A 20,015-nucleotide genomic window follows, 5' to 3' on the forward strand; every position below is an offset into this window, starting at 1 on the left:
AGCGCCGCCTGGCGGGAGGAAGTGACGCGCCGGAAGCGAGTGGCTGTGCGGAAGTGGCGGCGGAGCCATGGAGCTGAGCGAGATGCTGTACAACAAGTCCGAGTACATCGAGACGGTGCGAGGGGGGGAGGTTGGGGCGGTTGAGGGTTTGGGGGATGAGTCGGGCTCGCTGAGGCGCTGGGGTGTCGCGACAGCGGCGGGGCCCGGGGCTCCGAGCGGCCGCGGTGACCCCTCCCTTCTCCCCTCAGGCGTCCGGCAATAAGGTGAGCCGACAGTCCGTGCTGTGCGGCAGCCAGAACATCGTTCTCAACGGCAAGGTAGGCGGCGGGGAGGGGGTTAAGGTGTGTGTGTGTGTCCCGGCTCCGGTGCCTCGTTCGGCCCAGCAGCTGGACGGGGGGCGTGGCCGAGCGGCGGGGTCCCTGTCACCACGGCGGCAGCACCCCCGCTGCTCTGCGCTCCCCTGGCAACCGGAGATCTGCTCGCTGAGAACGGAAACTGAGCTGCTTCTGCGTGTGAGAAGGTCGTGGGGCTTTTATCCCTGCGACAACACGTTTGTGTTTGCCTTTAAACCTGGCTTCATTTATTGGCTCGCTTCGTGCGGCTCGCCACAACTAGTGGTTCCAGGCTCTGGTGTCATTTACTTTGTTCTCACTTTTTTGATTAAAATAATCCTTTGTAAGGTAACGTAATCTTGCTGGAATGGCCTGACCAATGCATGAGTCTCTATAATAACCGGTAACGCAGAAATCAGAGCTCATTTGTCTCTCTTTTCTTCTCCAGACCATAGTTATGAACGACTGCATCATCCGCGGGGACCTGGCAAACGTACGTGTTGGCCGACACTGTGTGGTGAAAAGCCGCAGTGTCATTAGACCACCCTTCAAGAAGTTTAGTAAAGGGTAAGAGGTCCCCTTCCATTAGGCATGCTGAAGCTTTAAACCTAAAGTCTGAAGTTAAAAACTTAAACAAAATATATCATCTTGGCCGAGATCTGTATTCAGAGGGCTGTGGTCCTTTTGCAGTAATTTGCAGAAATATGTCCCTGAAAACCTGCCTTTTCCTCAAATTTTCACCTTTGCCTTCAGTGTTAGTGTTCCCTTCACACCACAATATGGAAGGACTGGGATATATTTAAATGGCTAAGTGAAGAATGTGTTTCAGTTGTTCTTTGTCTATTCACAACATCTTCCTCTTCCTCATTTGTGCAATCCTTTAGAAGAAGATGAGAAAAGATCAGTTGTTTAATCTTCCTTAGTATGTGATTTTGGGTCTAACAGTGTTGCAGATCAGTCTGTGTATTGTACACCTGAAGAAATAACTCTCCTGTCACAGGGTGGCTTTTTTCCCTCTCCACATTGGTGATCATGTCTTCATAGAAGAGGACTGCATTGTCAACGCAGCCCAGATTGGCTCCTATGTCCACATAGGCAAGAACTGTGTCATTGTAAGTGCCATTTTTTTAGTCTTTTCTTTAAACTCTTTGAGTGTGGTTGAGGCTCTTAACAACAGAGGAAAGGTATCTGCACCAAGAGGCTGGAGCAAGCATGCTCGTTGTGTGCTGTTCCTTTCTCCTCTTCCTTCTCCACAAAAAAAAAGGGTGCTTTCAGTTTTGCTGTTCTGATGATAGTGGGTTCAGCTGGCTGCTGTTTGGAAAATCCCTCCCAACAATATTATAGTCCAGGAAAGACGGCCTTTCCACAAAGCACAAGTGGAATTGTGTTTCAACACAAAATAGTCAAGGTGGCTGTCTGCTGAGTTAGAGAAGGCTTTGCTTCGTTCCTGCATGGCTCTGGTCGTACATTCCAGTTTGTGTATTGATGTGCTAATGTGCAGCTGCCTGAACATGTGTTAGTCAACAGCAAACAGACTTTTTTTCCTCAAGAAAGGAAGAAGAGAATTCTGTTGGGAGGAGCATTCAGTCAGGGTAAAGATTTATTCCCATTATCCCTTATGCAGAATGAGTTTTGAGCAGTTAAACTTGTTGAAGTTTAGGTAACTTACTAGGAATAAACAAAAGCATATAGCGTTTGAAGTATAAACTTTGCCTAATCTCTGTTTTAGGGTCGTAGGTGTGTTTTGAAAGACTGCTGCAAAATCTTAGACAACACGGTACTACCTCCTGAAACAGTAGTCCCACCTTTCACAGTCTTCTCGGGCTGCCCAGGTATGATCCCTCTGACTTTACTTATGACAAAGTTGCCTATTAGCATTTAGTGCCTAGAAATAAAGGTATAGGGCACTTGGTGAACTGAAAAGTAACAATTTTAACTTGTGAAACTTGCTGCTTTAGTGTAGGTTAGGTAGGTAGGGTATTGCTAGGATGGCAGCTGGGGCCATCCTGTACCACAAGCAGCACAGCTTTTCGGGTGTCTAGAACCCAGCAGGCATTAGGCTCTACCACAGGGAGCCTTTCTCCTTCCATGGACTCTGATTTCAGTGGTTCAAACTGTAGGAAGTCACTTGCTTGTTATCCATATGTTAGTAGGGAGGTAGGTACGTTAAACTGAGGTTTTAAACTGAATGTTTAGTTCCTGCCCATCGACCTGGCTGTGCTGGAGACCTCATTGTACAAATTGCACACCCTGTCATTTATCTTCTGAGAGTGTTTTATGGGGAAAAGCAAAAGCTGTCGGGGACCCAGCTTCTGCATTCTGGCTGATGTTCATCCCGGGGCGTACGATGGGAGCGATCCTACTGTGTTGCTCAATATGAGAGAAGAGCCCTTTGCTGTTCTATTAGTATTTATTTACGGTTGAATACAAGCTTATTTCTGCTTTCTCCTGCAAGAGCACTGATGGTCATACTCTTGTTCTTCTTCCAGGACTCTTCTCTGGGGAACTCCCGGAATGTACCCAGGAACTCATGATTGACGTTACAAAGAGCTATTACCAGAAGTTTTTGCCACTCACTCAGGTCTAGTAGCCTATTTACCATGTTTCAGAGCAGTAAAGGCACGCAGGAGTATTCTGGGGGCAGGGAGAGGGATATTGTTCAGCAATACCAGGGCACGGCCCTCTGCTGTTCCTGAGCACTTCCGTGAGTGTTCCTCAACACTAATGGTCTGGCCAAGCAGTCCCTCGTGAAAGCTGCTGTGTCATGTTGTTTAAACTTTGTATGCTCATTTAAATGTATTTCATTCCATGTTGTCTGAATTGTGCCATTAACTGTTTTGGACCTAGGAAAGCTGATAGAATTCCCTGTAGGGCCCATCTCCTTGTTGCAGCTGGGGAACAAGGCAGAGTTGACAGGACACACTCTGCAGCCTAAGCTTGTCCTTCATGTCAGTTCTGTTCCTAACCCAGAGCAAGTGGGTTTACGGTCACTAGAAGCGATCTCCATCCTAGAACAGAAGCACCGTGTGGCTGATGTGTGTGTTATGGGCAGTTACCTACCAGGCTTCATTAGACCCAGTGTTTTCCTTTGGAAAAATATTTACTGCTCTGTAGGCCTGCTTGTTGAGTTGGACGGCCTCTTCCTTATGTCTCCATGGACCAAGATTCTCTCCTATAGAGGTAGAATATTATTCATCATCCTGGGATTGGCTTTAGGACTTCTGGCTGACATTGAAACCTGTCTTTCAGTGCCTTGCCTGACAGGACGCTTCCTAGCTTTTAGCTCTTGAAGCAGACATCAGTCCTGTGCTCTCACCTGTCACACGGGGTTAGGGCTGTCATGGCTGATGCATGTTCTACTCTCTGAACATCACAGACCTTAAAGAGCCAAAGGGCTTTGGAAAGAGGATTGCTGTGTCACTCACAGAATTAAATGCAGTAGAAAGTGGGTAATTAAAAGCAGAAACTAGAGGTGGGTGAGAGAATGCTGCAATTGTCCCCACTTATTACCTACTATGTGTATTTGCAGAAAGCTCTTTGGTGCTTTTTTGCATTATAAAACTTACGAAGGAGATTCAGACTTCTTGGAAAGAGTGAACATTTCTTTTTGGTCGCATTAATTAGAGCAGGAATAATTCTTGCTGGGAGCAGCTCTGTGAAGGCTGGAGACAGCTGACACTTGTGTGTATCTGACTCAGTACCAGACAACTGGCTAAAAATGAATCTGCCTGCTCTGGTTGTGTTATATTAAAGCTTAGCATCGTCCTTCTCTAGCTTTTAAAACCGGGGCTCCTGCGTGTTGTAGTGTAGCAGCTGGGGGCCAGGACACAGATGAGTTACATGGTGTGTGGCTGTGAGATCAGCAGCCCTGGAGCCTTCAGCTGTTCTGTGTAGTGCAAAGTACTGATACACCTTAAATAGCAAACAGCTGTACAAGTACTAAAGTGTGTAGTGACTGCTGTTAATCAAATGTAAAACCACTGACTGGTTTGCTTGTATTTTTACTGTACATAAATTAAAGCCTCTTCAGTTGTTCAAGTGACTCAAAGTTGTGACTCTTCAAACTTTAGAGTGAGGTTTCTCCTGTGCACGTGAGCTGCAGTCTCTTGTACTCTTGAAGTACAGTGTGAAATGGCTGCTTCTTCCTGCCTCTGAGCTGATGACTTTCACCCCCAAATGATGCCAACTTTGTTGTTTTATGAAGGCTCTGACATCTCTGCTTCTGTTCTTTGAAGTGAGAACCCACCAGGGTGACCCTAAAACCCTCTCTTCAGCGCTGAAACATCAGGCACGCCTATGTGGTACAGCAGTAGCTCCCACAGTGTTGCTTCAAGCACTTGGAAATGGCCCACTTTTTGGATCTAGCCATCCCAGATGGCGTGACTCCTTTTGCATCTCTACAAAAAAAGCAGGAGCTGGAGCCAGCTTCTCATGGCAGGGAGCACAACTGGAACAAGACCATGAGGTTCTGTGTTGAAGCTGAGAGCTTCCTAATTGTCATCTTCTTCCAAAAATGGTTGGTTCCTGCTGTCCAGAACCTGACTAGCCCTTGCAGAAACCATTTGCAGTGAGGGGCTATGGGAGGCCTCCCACATCACGAGACCTGACAGTTTTGGGGATTCTTGCAAGATTTCCTGCAAGTCAGGTGTTTAGGAGTTTATACTGCCACTCTAGTACTTCTATGCCCTGTTAACTTGCTGTCAGCTGTCTCTGGAAGCGTGGAAAACCGCGCTGTATTTGGTGGGGAGGGGGCTGTGTGTGCTGTGTTGCCATGGTGTCACTTCAAAGTTTCAACACCACATAGTACGTTTCACCGGGATCGCTTGATTAATGGCCGCCGGTTGGGCAGCGTGAAGCCAGGCTGCTGCCGTGGGAGAGGGGTGGGAAGGATCCCCTGGATCAAGGGATGTCAGTTTGAGAGCGGGAATGGGATGGCAGCTGGAAAAGTCCACGATCCCTTGAGCAGCACAGCTGTATTGCACGGAGGGACATGTCACTGCACGTGTTTCTTGGCTTCCTCTTCCTTCTAGCAGGCTTGAGCCGACCCTTCTGCCTTAATTAAAACCTCTTTTATTGTCTCTGTTAAGGTGGCCTCTGCCAGGGTCTAAACCCAAGTCTCCACTGAAGATCTCAAACACTCAGCACTGTTAACATTCCTTAGATTTGGCCACTTTGTCTTCCTGTCCTCTGAAGCGTCCCTCTGACCTGGGCTCACCTCCTCACCTCTGCCAGCTCGGGGAAGATGGAGCGTCAGTAGGTTGCGGCGTGGTGCCACCGAGTTTCTGATGGACAACATTCAGTCTAGCCCAGTGCAATAAAAGGGAACTTCCGAGGGAGGGCTTTGCTGCGTGGCCACAGCGGAGGTGTAGGTGCATGGGGGAAGCATGCCCCCCCAGGGAGGGGAATTCCTTCTTTCAGGAATCTTGTACAAACAGTGATCGCTTCAAACACTGAGTCGCTGTATTGCTTCATTGATCTTATATGCTTTACCCCAGTTTGCTCTGACCAAAACTGGCCGGCCAGGGCATGGGGAGTCCTCAGGGGACAGCGGGGGCTGCAGAGCCCTTCACTCTTCCACTTCGTATCCACTGCGAGAGGCGCTGGTGCCAATGGTTCCTCAGAATTGGACCTGTTGGAGCAGGTTCAGAGGAGGCCACGAAGATGATCAGCCCCTCTGCTGTGAGGACAGGCTGAGAGAGATGGGGTTGTTCAGCCTGGAGAAGAGAAGGCTCCGGGGAGACCTTATAGCAGCCTTCCAGTACCTAAAGGGGGCCTACAAGAAAGCTGGCGATGGAAATTTTACAAGGGCGTGTAGTGACAATAGGAGGGGTAATAGCTTCAAACTGGAAGAGGGTAGATTTAGATTAGATACAGGAACAAAGATTTTCACTGTGAGGGTGGTGAGACACTGGAACAGGTTCCCAGAGAAGCTGTGGCTGCCCCATCCCTGGAGGGGTTCAAGGCCAGGCTGGATGGGGCTTTGGGCAACCTGGTCTGGTGGGAGGTGGCCCTGCCCAGGGCAGGGGGTTGGAAATAGATGATCTTTAAGGTCATTTCCATTTTATGATTCTATGAATGTGCTGGTTGGGACCATCTAGTCTTTGCTAGCTGAGGCTGAAGAACCAGCTGTCACTGATGGGGACGGGAAGCGTAGGAGGTAAAGCCACTGTCCTCACCCTGCGTGCCTGGAGGGAGGAGCAGGAGGGTGGGCCGAGGTCCTGTGGGCTTCAAATTGGAGGAGGGTAGATTTAGATACAGGAAAAAAAATTTTCACTGTGAGGGTGGTGAGACACTGGCACAGGTTGCCCAGAGAAGCTCCCATGTTCTGCACCAGGAAGAGCAGGTTGAGGGGTGGGAGCGTCTCCATGGGGAGAGTGAAAAACTCCTTAACGAGGTCGGGTACAGCTACGCTCAACGCCAGGATGTCACCTGGAGTGACAGAGAGGCTGAAGGTGCCACCGGGAGCGGGTGGGATCCCACACAATAAAAAAATCCGGGGAAATGGGGAAATCTATAAACGAGCCGTGTCTGGGTTTGGAAAATTGCAGGAGCGGGTGGGATCCTACACAATAAAAAAATCCGGGGAAATCTAAAAACGAGCCGTGTCTGGGTTTGGAAAATTGCCACAAAAACCTGCAGGGAAACGAACTGCCCAGTGCCAGTTTTTTTCCACGAAAAAAAAAACCCACGTCGGGGAGACGCCTCAAGGCGAGTTTCCCTTCACAAACCCCTCGGTGCCCGGTGGGCAAACCACTGGAGCGGCGGCAGGGCTGGAGAACCGCGTATCCCGTGAGGGGAAGCAGTGCCGGGACACCCCACGCGTGGCCGCCACCAACGGCTGCCGGTGCGGTTTCCCCTCCTAGCGCTCCTGTCTCTTTAAGGGCCGGGGGGGGGGGGGGGGGACCCATGGTGCCCCGCGGCGGGCGGCGTGGATTTTAAATCCTCTGGGCCAATGGGGAGCGGCGGCGCGCGCGTAACGCTCCGGGGCCGCGTTTGAATCGGGCAGCGCCTGCCCCGCTCCTGCCGCCGCCTCTCTCCTCACCGGCCGCGGCCTAGAGAGACCCGCTCCGCTCCTCTACCTCCGCTCCTCCAGCACCCGCGGCGGCACCCGGCTTCCAGCATGAACGCGGTAGGCGGGAAGGCGGCCAGACCGGCGGCCCGAGTAGAGCCCGTCCGGGCGGGCGGTTCGGCAACGGCGGCGGCGGCGGCCGCCTCCGGCGGGAAGGAGGTACCGAAGGTGCTGGTGGATCCGCGGACCCGGCGCAACTTCGTGCGCGGCCGGTTCTTAGGGAAAGGCGGCTTCGCCCGGTGCTACGAGCTGGCGGAGGCGGAGAGCCGGGAGGTGTTCGCCGGGAAGGTGGTGCCCAAATCGCTGCTGGTGAAGCCCCAGCAGAAGGAGAAGATGTCCATGGAGATCGCCATCCACCGCAGCCTGTCCCACCGCCACGTCGTCGGCTTCCAGGGCTTCTTTGAGGACGCCGATTTCGTCTACGTCGTGCTGGAGCTCTGCCGCCGCAGGGTGAGGGGCTGGGGAGGGCTGGAAATGGTTGGGATGGCGGGGGGGAGGGTGGTGGTGATGATGGAGGGTGTCGGTGTCGCCCGGTACTGACCGTTTCCCCACAGTCGCTGCTGGAGCTGCACAAGCGGCGGAAGGCGCTGAGCGAGCCCGAGGTGCGGTACTACCTGCGCCAGACCATCCTGGGCTGCCAGTACCTCCACAGCCAACGCGTCATTCACCGGGACCTCAAGCTGGGCAACCTCTTCCTCAGCGACGACATGGAGGTGAAGATCGGTAGGTGCCTGTGACTCAATGCCCCGTCAGTGCCCACCCCACCCCTTCCCCAGCAGGGACCCCCACCCTGGGGACCAGCCGTCCAGGGTATCTCCGGTCATATCCCATCTCCCTGTCTCTCTAAGGTGACTTTGGCCTGGCCACCAAAGTGGAGTATGATGGTGAACGCAAGAAGACTCTGTGTGGGACCCCCAACTACATTGCCCCGGAGGTGCTGGGCAAGAAGGGACACAGCTTTGAGGTGGATATCTGGTCCATCGGCTGCATCATGTGAGTCAAAATGTCTCTTGCATGGTTGTGGGGCCAGAGAGGGGCACCTCTGGGTTTTGGAGTGAGCCAAAACTTTGTCCATGCTGTCTCCAGAGGACCTGCCCTGGCTGAGCCCTGCTGCTGGCCAGATTGCAGCCTCCCCCATGCTCTGCATACACTGGTCTATGTGTCTGCATGGCTGTCTCAAGGTGTTTCCCAAAAAGCCCCTGTTGCCTAACTGGAAGTTCCCCCAGAGGGTACTAGGTCCCAGCCTTGCTTTTCAGGTTTGAGGAACCCAAACAATGTATTGTCCTTTAGACAATTATTCTATCACCTGATGACCCCTCCCCCACCCAGAGGAATTGGGGAATAATAAGGAAACCTGAGGGTTTAAATATAAACAGATTTAATAGACCGAGGTCCTGTGGGTGGGTTTTGTGCCGGTTTTGGTGATTTTATTTTTTTTTTTAAATTGGCATTTTGTTCTGCACCAGGAAGAGCAGGTTGAGGGGTGGGAGCGTCTCCATGGGGAGAGTGAAAAACTCCTTAACGAGGTCGGGTACAGCTACGCTCAACGCCAGGATGTCACCTGGAGTGACAGAGAGGCTGAAGGTGCCACCGGGAGCGGGTGGGATCCCACACAATAAAAAAATCCGGGGAAATGGGGAAATCTATAAACGAGCCGTGTCTGGGTTTGGAAAATTGCCACAAAAACCTGCAGGGAAACGAACTGCCCAGTGCCAGTTTTTTTCCACGAAAAAAAAAACCCACGTCGGGGAGACGCCTCAAGGCGAGTTTCCCTTCACAAACCCCTCGGTGCCCGGTGGGCAAACCACTGGAGCGGCGGCAGGGCTGGACTCCGGGGCCGCGTTTGAATCGGGCAGCGCCTGCCCCGCTCCTGCCGCCGCCTCTCTCCTCACCGGCCGCGGCCTAGAGAGACCCGCTCCCCTCCTCCGCTCCGCTCCTCCAGCACCCGCGGCGGCACCCGGCTTCCAGCATGAACGCGGTAGGCGGGAAGGCGGCCAGACCGGCGGCCCGAGTAGAGCCCGTCCGAGCGGGCGGTTCGGCAACGGCGGCGGCGGCGGCTGCCTCCGGCGGGAAGGAGGTACCGAAGGTGCTGGTGGATCCCCGGACCCGGCGCAACTTCGTGCGCGGCCGGTTCTTAGGGAAAGGCGGCTTCGCCCGGTGCTACGAGCTGGCGGAGGCGGAGAGCCGGGAGGTGTTCGCCGGGAAGGTGGTGCCCAAATCGCTGCTGGTGAAGCCCCAGCAGAAGGAGAAGATGTCCATGGAGATCGCCATCCACCGCAGCCTGTCCCACCGCCACGTCGTCGGCTTCCAGGGCTTCTTTGAGGACGCCGATTTCGTCTACGTCGTGCTGGAGCTCTGCCGCCGCAGGGTGAGGGGCTGGGGAGGGCTGGAAATGGTTGGGATGGCGGGGGGGAGGGTGGTGGTGATGATGGAGGGTGTCGGTGTCGCCCGGTACTGACCGTTTCCCCACAGTCGCTGCTGGAGCTGCACAAGCGGCGGAAGGCGCTGAGCGAGCCCGAGGTGCGGTACTACCTGCGCCAGACCATCCTGGGCTGCCAGTACCTCCACAGCCAACGCGTCATTCACCGGGACCTCAAGCTGGGCAACCTCTTCCTCAGCGACGACATGGAGGTGAAGATCGGTAGGTGCCTGTGACTCAATGCCCCGTCAGTGCCCACCCCACCCCTTCCCCAGCAGGGACCCCCACCCTGGGGACCAGCCGTCCAGGGTATCTCCGGTCATATCCCATCTCCCTGTCTCTCTAAGGTGACTTTGGCCTGGCCACCAAAGTGGAGTATGATGGTGAACGCAAGAAGACTCTGTGTGGGACCCCCAACTACATTGCCCCGGAGGTGCTGGGCAAGAAGGGACACAGCTTTGAGGTGGATATCTGGTCCATCGGCTGCATCATGTGAGTCAAAATGTCTCTTGCATGGTTGTGGGGCCAGAGAGGGGCACCTCTGGGTTTTGGAGTGAGCCAAAACTTTGTCCATGCTGTCTCCAGAGGACCTGCCCTGGCTGAGCCCTGCTGCTGGCCAGATTGCAGCCTCCCCCATGCTCTGCATACACTGGTCTATGTGTCTGCATGGCTGTCTCAAGGTGTTTCCCAAAAAGCCCCTGTTGCCTAACTGGAAGTTCCCCCAGAGGGTACTAGGTCCCAGCCTTGCTTTTCAGGTTTGAGGAACCCAAACAATGTATTGTCCTTTAGACAATTATTCTATCACCTGATGACCCCTCCCCCACCCAGAGGAATTGGGGAATAATAAGGAAACCTGAGGGTTTAAATATAAACAGATTTAATAGAATAAGACCAAGTAACATTGATAATACCAAAGAAACGTTAGTGATCCCGCTACTTATATAAAATATATAAGAATTGTACTCAGCCCATTCCATCAGCAGGAAGTTGTGTGCTCCCAGCAGGGGACAGCAAATGTCGGACACTGCGAGCGCTGCGGATTCAGGAGGAAGGGAAGGGCTCAGGGGTCTGGCACCGGGGTGAGAAGTTCCCAGGATCACAGCCATCAAGGAAGAGAGAACTTCTCAGCAAACTTTCTAATTTATATTGAAAGTGACGTTCATGATATGAAATGATCCTGTTGACCAGTTTGGGCCAAGCGCCCAGGTCTCTCTCCTCCTCATCCCTGCACCGGGGTAGGCTTGAAAACGCTGAGACCTTGAAACCCACATACCATAGCTGGCTATAAAGTAAATATTTTCACAAATTCAGATACCAGAGTCTTCATTTTTAGAAGTTTTCCCAAGCATTAGAAGAGATATTACTGAAAAGTGAAATTACTGAAAGAGAAATTAATCCTGTGTCACTCAAACCATGAAAAGGGGACAGGAACCGGGCACAGTACATGTAGATGTTTGTGCTACTGCATGTCTGATGCCAAGTGTGTTCCCTCTGCCAGGAAAGTCCCAGGGTGTGCTCAGGATGGGGTCACTTCTGCACACAAGTCTCTTCTGTGAACTGCCACATGCAAAACTGACACTCTTTTCTCTGTAAACACGCAGGTACACTCTGCTGGTGGGGAAACCGCCTTTTGAAACTTCTTGTCTAAAAGAAACGTACATCCGAATCAAGAAGAACGAGTATACCATTCCCAAGGTATGGTGCTTCTTGTAGGTGGACCCATTCACCTCCCAGCAGCTCCTGGTCAGCCTTCTGCTGCACCGTCCTGGTTCTGGCACGTCATGAGCTCCTGCATAATGGGGAAACTGCTTTTATTGCAGAGAGCTGGGAAGGGGATATTTCAGTTGATGGTGGAGTGAACCTGTAGGGCCAGCTTCCTCCCGAGGAGCTGTGAACTTCCCTGTAATTCAGCAAAAATCCCAGCTGGGCAGTTGGAGTTAATGAACATGCTCAAGTCCATGAGGTCTGGGCCAGGTCCCTGGCTCATCCTGCTGCTGGTGATTTGGTCTTGCTAAAATCAGTTGGCTGCATCCTGCTTGCCAGACACAGCACAGGAGTTCTGATCCAAGCAGAACTTGCCCTGGCTTATGTATCCAGTGTGTTTGCTGCTAGTGTTCCTCATCCCCTGACCCTTGTCTGTGGACTCTGCATTTTATGCTTTGCATGCTGTTAGGAGACAGCTTTCCATACTTGCCCTGGCTTATGTATCCAATGTGTTTGCTGCTAGTGTTCTTCATCCCCTGACCCTTGTCTGTGGACTCTGCCTGTCTCCTCTTAGCACATCAACCCTGTAGCTGCTAACCTCATCCGGAAGATGCTGAGGTCTGACCCTGCCACACGCCCAACAATCGACGAGTTGCTGAATGACGAGTTCTTCACGTCGGGATACATCCCCAGCCGTTTGCCCACCAGCTGTCTCACCGTAGCACCTAGATTTTCCATTACTCCCAGTGTCCTTGAACTGAACGGGCGAAAGCCGCTGACCGCACTCAACAAAGGTAAGTGCAAGTGTCCAGAGGTGAGACTGGCCAGGCTGCCAGGATGAGAGCCTGCCTGGCCTCCAGCAACATCCAGAACCATCAGTGGGGAACATGGCGCTCCCTCACCTCTTCTCCCAATTCTTATGAAAATCTGGAGTGTTTTGTGAGTGAGAGAGAGGACTCCTTGCTCTTTGCCCAGAACCAAAGCGGGCAGGAAGTGCCAGTACTAGCTTTAGCTGTATCAAGTGTTTGCTCTAGCTAGGCTAGAATGTAAATCTGGTGCCTTTAGAAACCTACTCCCTGGTCACCCCTCCATGCTCTTCTCTTTCCTGGCCCAGGACCAGACAGTCCTGCACTAGAGAACTTGCCCGAAAAGGAAGATGTAGCTGGGCTGCGGGAGCTGGGAGATGCTATTGATGGTCACTTAGCTGACATGCTACAGCAGCTGACTGCAGTCAACTCCTCCAAACCCTCCGAGAGAGTGGCAATAAGACAAGGTGAGTCTGGGGACAATCCCACAGGTGCTGGCCTTCCTGGATAACTTGCTTCTCTGGCACTCTGATGCTGTTGTCTGAAGTGGGGAGACCAGCTGACACCTCAATATCAAACTGGAAGGTTGAGAAGCCTTGCTTGCTGGGGTGCACAGGATGCTGTGAAATGTCTTCTAACAAGCTCCTTTCCTCTTTGCAGAAGAAGCTGAAGACCCAGCCTGCATTCCCATCTTCTGGGTTAGCAAATGGGTGGACTACTCGGATAAATACGGTCTAGGTAAATAATATGGGGTAATGCTTCAGCCTTTTCTAGTTCCTGGAGAGGCTGGGGGAAGTTTTGATTTGGGCATTGCATAGGTCTGATTCTTTAATCACAGTATTTCAGTCTGCATGTCCAAGACCACCCCCAGGAACATTACCAAATACCCAGTGAACCCAGAGTAGCAGTCACTGAACACCAGCCCTGGCCACTTTAAGGTGGAAAATGGCTACCTGCTGCATGAAATGGCTGCCCTTGCTCTGCAGTGAGTGTGTGTACCCACTGTGGCAGTTAAAGCTGCTCTGCAGGAGGTGATGTAATGAAGGAGAATGACAAATCCAGAGGGGGGAAAAGTGCCACCCAGACCTCTGCAAAGAGGAGATTCTTAAGACCTGGCAGGGACTTGGTGGGGTCGTTGTCAGGGAACCCCTAGATGATACAACCTTCTGCCTTTGTATTTCACACAACTGGTGGTCCCTTGTATTTGAAGGTCTAACAGGGCTCCCTTCTGAACTAGGTTACCAGCTGTGTGACAACAGTGTTGGAGTTCTCTTCAACGATTCCACTCGCCTTATTATGTACAGCGATGGGGACAGCTTGCAGTACATCGAGCAAAACAGCACCGAGTCCTACTTCACTGTGAGATCCTACCCCTCTGCCTTGAACAAGAAGGTCAGTCCTGGGGACAGGAGCCCTTGCTGGGGGTGGTTTCTCCCAGTGAGACTTCTGCCAGCCTTGCTGGGCTTTGTCAGTAGGGTGGGTTTCAGGGAGAAATATCTGTAACTTGGGGTCACTGGCATTCTGCCTGATTCCTCTTGGCTGGTAAAATATGGCCCTGAGGACAGTCACTAGAAGCTCTGTTTCACTGAATTTCACTGAATTTTTAGAGTTGGAAGGGACCATAGAGATCATCTAGTCCAACTCCCCTGCTAAAGCAGGACCACCCAGAGCATGTCAGATCATGCCACTCAGGACCGCATCCAGGCGGGTCTTGAAAATCTCCAAAGAAGGGGACTCCACACCCTCCCTGGGCAGCCTGTTCCAGGGCTCCGTCACCCTCACCGTGAAAAAGTTCTTCCTCATATTTGAGTGGAGCCCTTTATGTTCCAACTTGTGCCTATTGCCCCTTGTCCTCTCACTGGCAACTACTGAAAAGAGTCTGGCTCCCTCCTCCCTCAGCCCGCCCTTGAGCTACTTGTAGGCATTAATAAGGTCTCCCCTCAGCCTTCTCTTTTCCAGACTAGAGTCCCAGCTCTTTCAGCCTCTCCTCATAAGGGAGATGCTCCAGTTCTTGAATCATCCTTGTAGCCCTACGCTGGACTCTTTCCAGTAGTTCCCTGTCCCTCTTGAACTGGGGAGCCCAGAACTGGACACAGTTGATCTCTAGTTGCTGTCTGAGGCTCGCTTATGAGCAGCAGAAATAAGTGCTCACAAGACTTCATGTACCAAAGTGTTCAGCGAAGTGAGTCTCAGGATCCAGAACCATCAGTGGGGAACATGGCGCTCCCTCACCTCTTCTCCCAATTCTTATGAAAATCTGGAGTGTTTTGTGAGTGAGAGAGAGGACTCCTTGCTCTTTGCCCAGAACCAAAGCGGGCAGGAAGTGCCAGTACTAGCTTTAGCTGTATCAAGTGTTTGCTCTAGCTAGGCTAGAATGTAAATCTGGTGCCTTTAGAAACCTACTCCCTGGTCACCCCTCCATGCTCTTCTCTTTCCTGGCCCAGGACCAGACAGTCCTGCACTAGAGAACTTGCCTGAAAAAGAAGATGTAGCTGGGCTGCGGGAGCTGGGAGATGCTATTGATGGTCACTTAGCTGACATGCTACAGCAGCTGACTGCAGTCAACTCCTCCAAACCCTCCGAGAGAGTGGCAATAAGACAAGGTGAGTCTGGGGACAATCCCACAGGTGCTGGCCTTCCTGGATAACTTGCTTCTCTGGCACTCTGATGCTGTTGTCTGAAGTGGGGAGACCAGCTGACACCTCAATATCAAACTGGAAGGTTGAGAAGCCTTGCCTGCTGGGGTGCACAGGATGCTGTGAAATGTCTTCTAACAAGCTCCTTTCCTCTTTGCAGAAGAAGCTGAAGACCCAGCCTGCATTCCCATCTTCTGGGTTAGCAAATGGGTGGACTACTCGGATAAATACGGTCTAGGTAAATAATATGGGGTAATGCTTCAGCCTTTTCTGGTTCTTGAAGAGGCTGGGGGAAGTTTTGATTTGGGCATTGCATAGGTCTGATTCTTTAATCACAGTATTTCAGTCCACATGTCCAAGACCACCCCCAGGAACGTTACCAAATACCCAGTGAATCCAGAGTAGCAGTCACTGAACACCAGCCCTGGCCACTTTAAGGTGGAAAATGGCTACCTGCTGCATGAAATGGCTGCCCTTGCTCTGCAGTGAGTGTGTGTACCCACTCTGGCAGTTAAAGCTGCTTCTGCAGGAGGTGATGCAATGAGGGAGAATGACAAATCCAGAGGAGGAAAAGTGCCACCCAGACCTCTGCAAAGAGGAGATTCTTAAGACCCGGCAGGGACTTTGTGGGGTCGTTGTCAGGGAACCCCTAGATGATACAACCTTCTGCCTTTGTATTTCACACAACTAGTGGTCCCTTGTATTTGAAAGTCTAACAGGGCTCTCTTCTGAACTAGGTTACCAGCTGTGTGACAACAGTGTTGGAGTTCTCTTCAACGATTCCACTCGCCTTATTATGTACAGCGATGGGGACAGCTTGCAGTACATCGAGCAAAACAGCACCGAGTCCTACTTCACTGTGAGATCCTACCCCTCTGCCTTGAACAAGAAGGTCAGTCCTGGGGACAGGAGCCCTTGCTTGGGGGTGGTTTCTCCCAGTGAGACTTCTGCCAGCCTTGCTGGGCTTTGTCAGTAGGGTGGGTTCCAGGGAGAAATATCTGTAACTTGGGGTCACTGACATTCTGCCTGATTCCTCTTGGCTGGTAAAATATGGCCCTAGGGACAGTCACTAGCAGCTCTGTGGCAGTTAAAGCTGCTCTGCAGGAGGTGATGTAATGAAGGAGAATGACAAATCCAGAGGGGGGAAAAGTGCCACCCAGACCTCTGCAAAGAGGAGATTCTTAAGACCTGGCAGGGACTTGGTGGGGTCGTTGTCAGGGAACCCCTAGATGATATCACAGTATTTCAGTCTGCATGTCCAAGACCACCCCCAGGAACATTACCAAATACCCAGTGAACCCAGAGTAGCAGTCACTGAACACCAGCCCTGGCCACTTTAAGGTGGAAAATGGCTACCTGCTGCATGAAATGGCTGCCCTTGCTCTGCAGTGAGTGTGTGTACCCACTGTGGCAGTTAAAGCTGCTCTGCAGGAGGTGATGTAATGAAGGAGAATGACAAATCCAGAGGGGGGAAAAGTGCCACCCAGACCTCTGCAAAGAGGAGATTCTTAAGACCTGGCAGGGACTTGGTGGGGTCGTTGTCAGGGAACCCCTAGATGATACAACCTTCTGCCTTTGTATTTCACACAACTGGTGGTCCCTTGTATTTGAAGGTCTAACAGGGCTCCCTTCTGAACTAGGTTACCAGCTGTGTGACAACAGTGTTGGAGTTCTCTTCAACGATTCCACTCGCCTTATTATGTACAGCGATGGGGACAGCTTGCAGTACATCGAGCAAAACAGCACCGAGTCCTACTTCACTGTGAGATCCTACCCCTCTGCCTTGAACAAGAAGGTCAGTCCTGGGGACAGGAGCCCTTGCTTGGGGGTGGTTTCTCCCAGTGAGACTTCTGCCAGCCTTGCTGGGCTTTGTCAGTAGGGTGGGTTTCAGGGAGAAATATCTGTAACTTGGGGTCACTGGCATTCTGCCTGATTCCTCTTGGCTGGTAAAATATGGCCCTAGGGACAGTCACTAGCAGCTCTGTTTCACTGAATTTCACTGAATTTTTAGAGTTGGAAGGGACCATAGAGATCATCTAGTCCAACTCCCCTGCTAAAGCAGGACCACCCAGAGCATGTCAGATCATGCCACTCAGGACTGCATCCAGGCGGGTCTTGAAAATCTCCAGAGAAGGGGACTCCACACCCTCCCTGGGCAGCCTGTTCCAGGGCTCTGGCACCCTCACCGTGAAAAAGTTCTTCCTCATATTCAAGTGGAACCCTTTATGTTCCAACTTGTGCCCATTGCCCCTTGTCCTCTCACTGGCAACTACTGAAAAGAGTCTGGTTCCCTCCTCCCTCAGCCCGCCCTTGAGATACTTGTAGGCATTAATAAGGTCTCCCCTCAGCCTTCTCTTTTCCAGACTAGAGTCCCAGCTCTTTCAGCCTCTCCTCATAAGGGAGATGCTCCAGTTCTTGAATCATCCTTGTAGCCCTACGCTGGACTCTTTCCAGTAGTTCCCTGTCCCTCTTGAACTGGGGAGCCCAGAACTGGACACAGTTGATCTCTAGTTGCTGTCTGAGGCTCGCTTATGAGCAGCAGAAATAAGTGCTCACAAGACTTCCATGTACCAAAGTGTTCAGCGAAGTGAGTCTCAGGTATCACAGAGTTAACTTTGAGTATTAGAATTTGCACAAGTTTGTGCAGTGACACCTCAAGCTCTGAAAGACATAAGGAGAGTCTGGGACTGAGAGCAGCCCCTGCGCTCCCCAAATAGCAGGGGTCATCCTCGACCTGTCTGCTCACGGCCTTTCTTCCCTGCAGATAACACTATTGAAATACTTCCGGAACTATATGAGCGAGCACTTGCTGAAGGCAGGTGCTAACATCACGCCCCGGGAAGGAGACGAGCTGGCCCGTTTACCCTACCTCTGCACCTGGTTCCGCACCCGCAGCGCCATCATCCTGCACCTCAGCAACGGCACCGTGCAGATCAACTTCTTCCAGGTGAGGCAACTGCTTGGCTTTTTCCAGGGCTGACCCTCCTGTGTGGTCACGAGGTTCAGAAAGGACCCCCTTAGCTTCCTAAACTCCTTCTCAGAGAGGAGTCTGGGTGCAGCTGGATCCAAGTCTGGTCCCAGAGTTGGGGGTCATCTGGTCCCAGACTTGGTCAACAGTTTATGTTTAAAGGATTATATATGCACAATCAACCCTTTATATTACTTAGCTAAGATTTCAAAGTTTAGCATGCTATTAGTCACTTACTGAGAATCTGTTGCGGCAAGGAATCTCTCAGCCTCAAGGAGCAGAACCTTAAGAGTGCCCTCACAAAAGGGGAGATCCTGGCGTGCAGCCTGCTGCCATACAGGAGAGCTCAAAGGGCTCTTGGGCTGTCCACTATTTATAGAGTAAGATAATTGACCTATAGCCATATTCTCATGGGGAAAAAAACATCTAGGTCCCCACTCCAGGGGGTGTTTTGGCTGTGTTGCCAGCCACCCCCCAAAGTCCTGATGCAGCTCATCGCAACTGATATTGTGATAGCCATGGTGGGGCCGGGGTGGGGGAGAGCAGAAGAAGAGGGGAGAAAAAAGAGGGAGAACACACAGCCACAGCTGGTACTAAGCCACCCAGCCACCCTGCTTATGAAGGGGCTGTGTCCTATAGCAGGAGGGAAACTGCTGCACAGTCTTGGGTTCAGTGGTCTTGCTTTGTCAGCGTGTTCCTGGGTGCAGCTGGGACACCCCAGCTACTCTAGAGATGGTTCATCCTGAGGAAAATGCAGTCCTCAAGGAGCAGAGTGCTCAGGGTGACGGTGTGTTCTCTCCCCACAGGACCACACCAAGGTCATCTTGTGCCCTCTCATGGCTGCTGTCTCATACATAGATGAGAAACGGGACTTCCGCACGTACAAGCTGAGCCTCATTGAGGAACACGGGTGCTGCAAGGAGCTGGCCAGTCGGCTCCGCTACGCTCGCACCATGGTGGAGAAGCTCCTCAGTTCGAAGTCTGGCTCAGCCCGCGCGAAACCCTCTGCTTAGGCCTTGTTTTGGTTGGACTCAACATCTGTGCCAAACTGTCCCAGCTGTGGATGGGGAGGTCTCGTAGCATCCTCGCTCCCACCGTAACCTCCCACGGCGTAGCTGGGCTACCACTCCTGGGTATGGTCCAGTTGCCACATGGAAGCCCCTGATGCTGTGGGAACGGCGTTGTTCACTCTGACTGTACCCAAAGGTTTCTTGTTCCCACTCCTAACAGAAAGTCTATTTTTTATCGGCATACCTAGGTGTTTTTTTTTTTCTAACTTCCTGAACCAAAAGCCTGACTCAAAAAACAGCCCTCTTGCTTGAGGCTCCTGGGCCTTCTCTTGAGGGAACAAAGCAGGGGGAGAGCAGAACTATCATGTAAGTTATTTGTACATGTCTGTGCTGATGCTCCAGGCTTTTGTTTCCTCTTGTAGAAATTCAGGTAAGATATTTAATGTGCCCAGGGTGTGACTGAGCAATCAGCCTTTTAATACTGAAATTTAACCTACATGAAACCTTAAACTTTTGTATATTGCATAACTTGATTAAAGATTGTTTGCGGCAGTGTCCAGCCTGGTGTGGTTCCCTTTGGTTTGCTGTGAGGGAGGTGGCAGCATCTTGCCTCTGGCTTCCCCTCCAAGCAAGAGCTGCCCTCTTCATGAGCTCATGCTGTCTGCTGAATTGCACTGACCCCCACAGCTTTGGGGGAGACCTTTGGGCTATGACAAGAGATGTGTCTTAAGAAGGTAGGGCTCTTAGCCTCCAGGTTCCTTCCCTTTTCATTGGCTCTCTTTTCCTAATTCTATAGGCACATTTTTTAGTGTCTCTCATGTAGTGAAGTCATCTACTGCAGCAGACTTCAGCAGCAGCCCAGTAAGTATGCTGGGTTTTCTTCCACCATTGCTGATTGCCAGCACCTACTGGTACTCTCAGGTCAGTTTATTTTTTAAATAGGACAAGGTTTTTAGTTTGTATTTTTTTAATAACATTTTCTATAAAATGCTCTAGACCATACAGTATTTTCAAAATAAACCAGGTCAAACCTTCTTGTTACCATTGTAACAACACCCCACACCCCAACAC

At 51.7% G+C, this 20,015-nt stretch overlaps 3 protein-coding genes across 3 annotated transcripts; all 3 read left to right on the plus strand.

The window, feature by feature from the left end:
• Positions 1-5,803, plus strand: DCTN5 (dynactin subunit 5). The gene is made up of 7 exons (XM_014936550.1): positions 1-115; positions 249-317; positions 781-899; positions 1,333-1,444; positions 2,062-2,164; positions 2,822-2,913; positions 5,420-5,803. The coding sequence occupies exons 1-7, from the start codon at positions 68-70 to the stop codon at positions 5,438-5,440; spliced, it is 564 nt and encodes a 187-aa protein (XP_014792036.1). The 5' UTR covers positions 1-67; the 3' UTR covers positions 5,441-5,803.
• A 1,507-nt stretch (positions 5,804-7,310) lies between these two features.
• Positions 7,311-8,413, plus strand: LOC106884630 (serine/threonine-protein kinase PLK1-like). Its single transcript, XM_014936151.1, has 3 exons — positions 7,311-7,851; positions 7,956-8,124; positions 8,250-8,413. The coding sequence occupies exons 1-3, from the start codon at positions 7,453-7,455 to the stop codon at positions 8,396-8,398; spliced, it is 717 nt and encodes a 238-aa protein (XP_014791637.1). The 5' UTR covers positions 7,311-7,452; the 3' UTR covers positions 8,399-8,413.
• Positions 8,414-9,244: 831 nt separating this feature from the next.
• Positions 9,245-19,501, plus strand: LOC106884629 (serine/threonine-protein kinase PLK1-like). The gene is made up of 10 exons (XM_014936150.1): positions 9,245-9,769; positions 9,874-10,042; positions 10,168-10,312; positions 11,422-11,515; positions 12,099-12,318; positions 12,639-12,797; positions 12,991-13,068; positions 13,568-13,722; positions 17,731-17,913; positions 18,741-19,501. Exons 1-10 carry the CDS (start codon positions 9,371-9,373, stop codon positions 18,945-18,947), a joined length of 1,809 nt encoding a protein of 602 aa, XP_014791636.1. The 5' UTR covers positions 9,245-9,370; the 3' UTR covers positions 18,948-19,501.
• The last annotated feature ends 514 nt before the right edge of the window (positions 19,502-20,015 follow it).

This window comes from Calidris pugnax, unplaced genomic scaffold (genome assembly GCF_001431845.1).
Source record: "Calidris pugnax isolate Ruff unplaced genomic scaffold, ASM143184v1 scaffold17, whole genome shotgun sequence".
Lineage (NCBI taxonomy): Eukaryota > Metazoa > Chordata > Aves > Charadriiformes > Scolopacidae > Calidris > Calidris pugnax.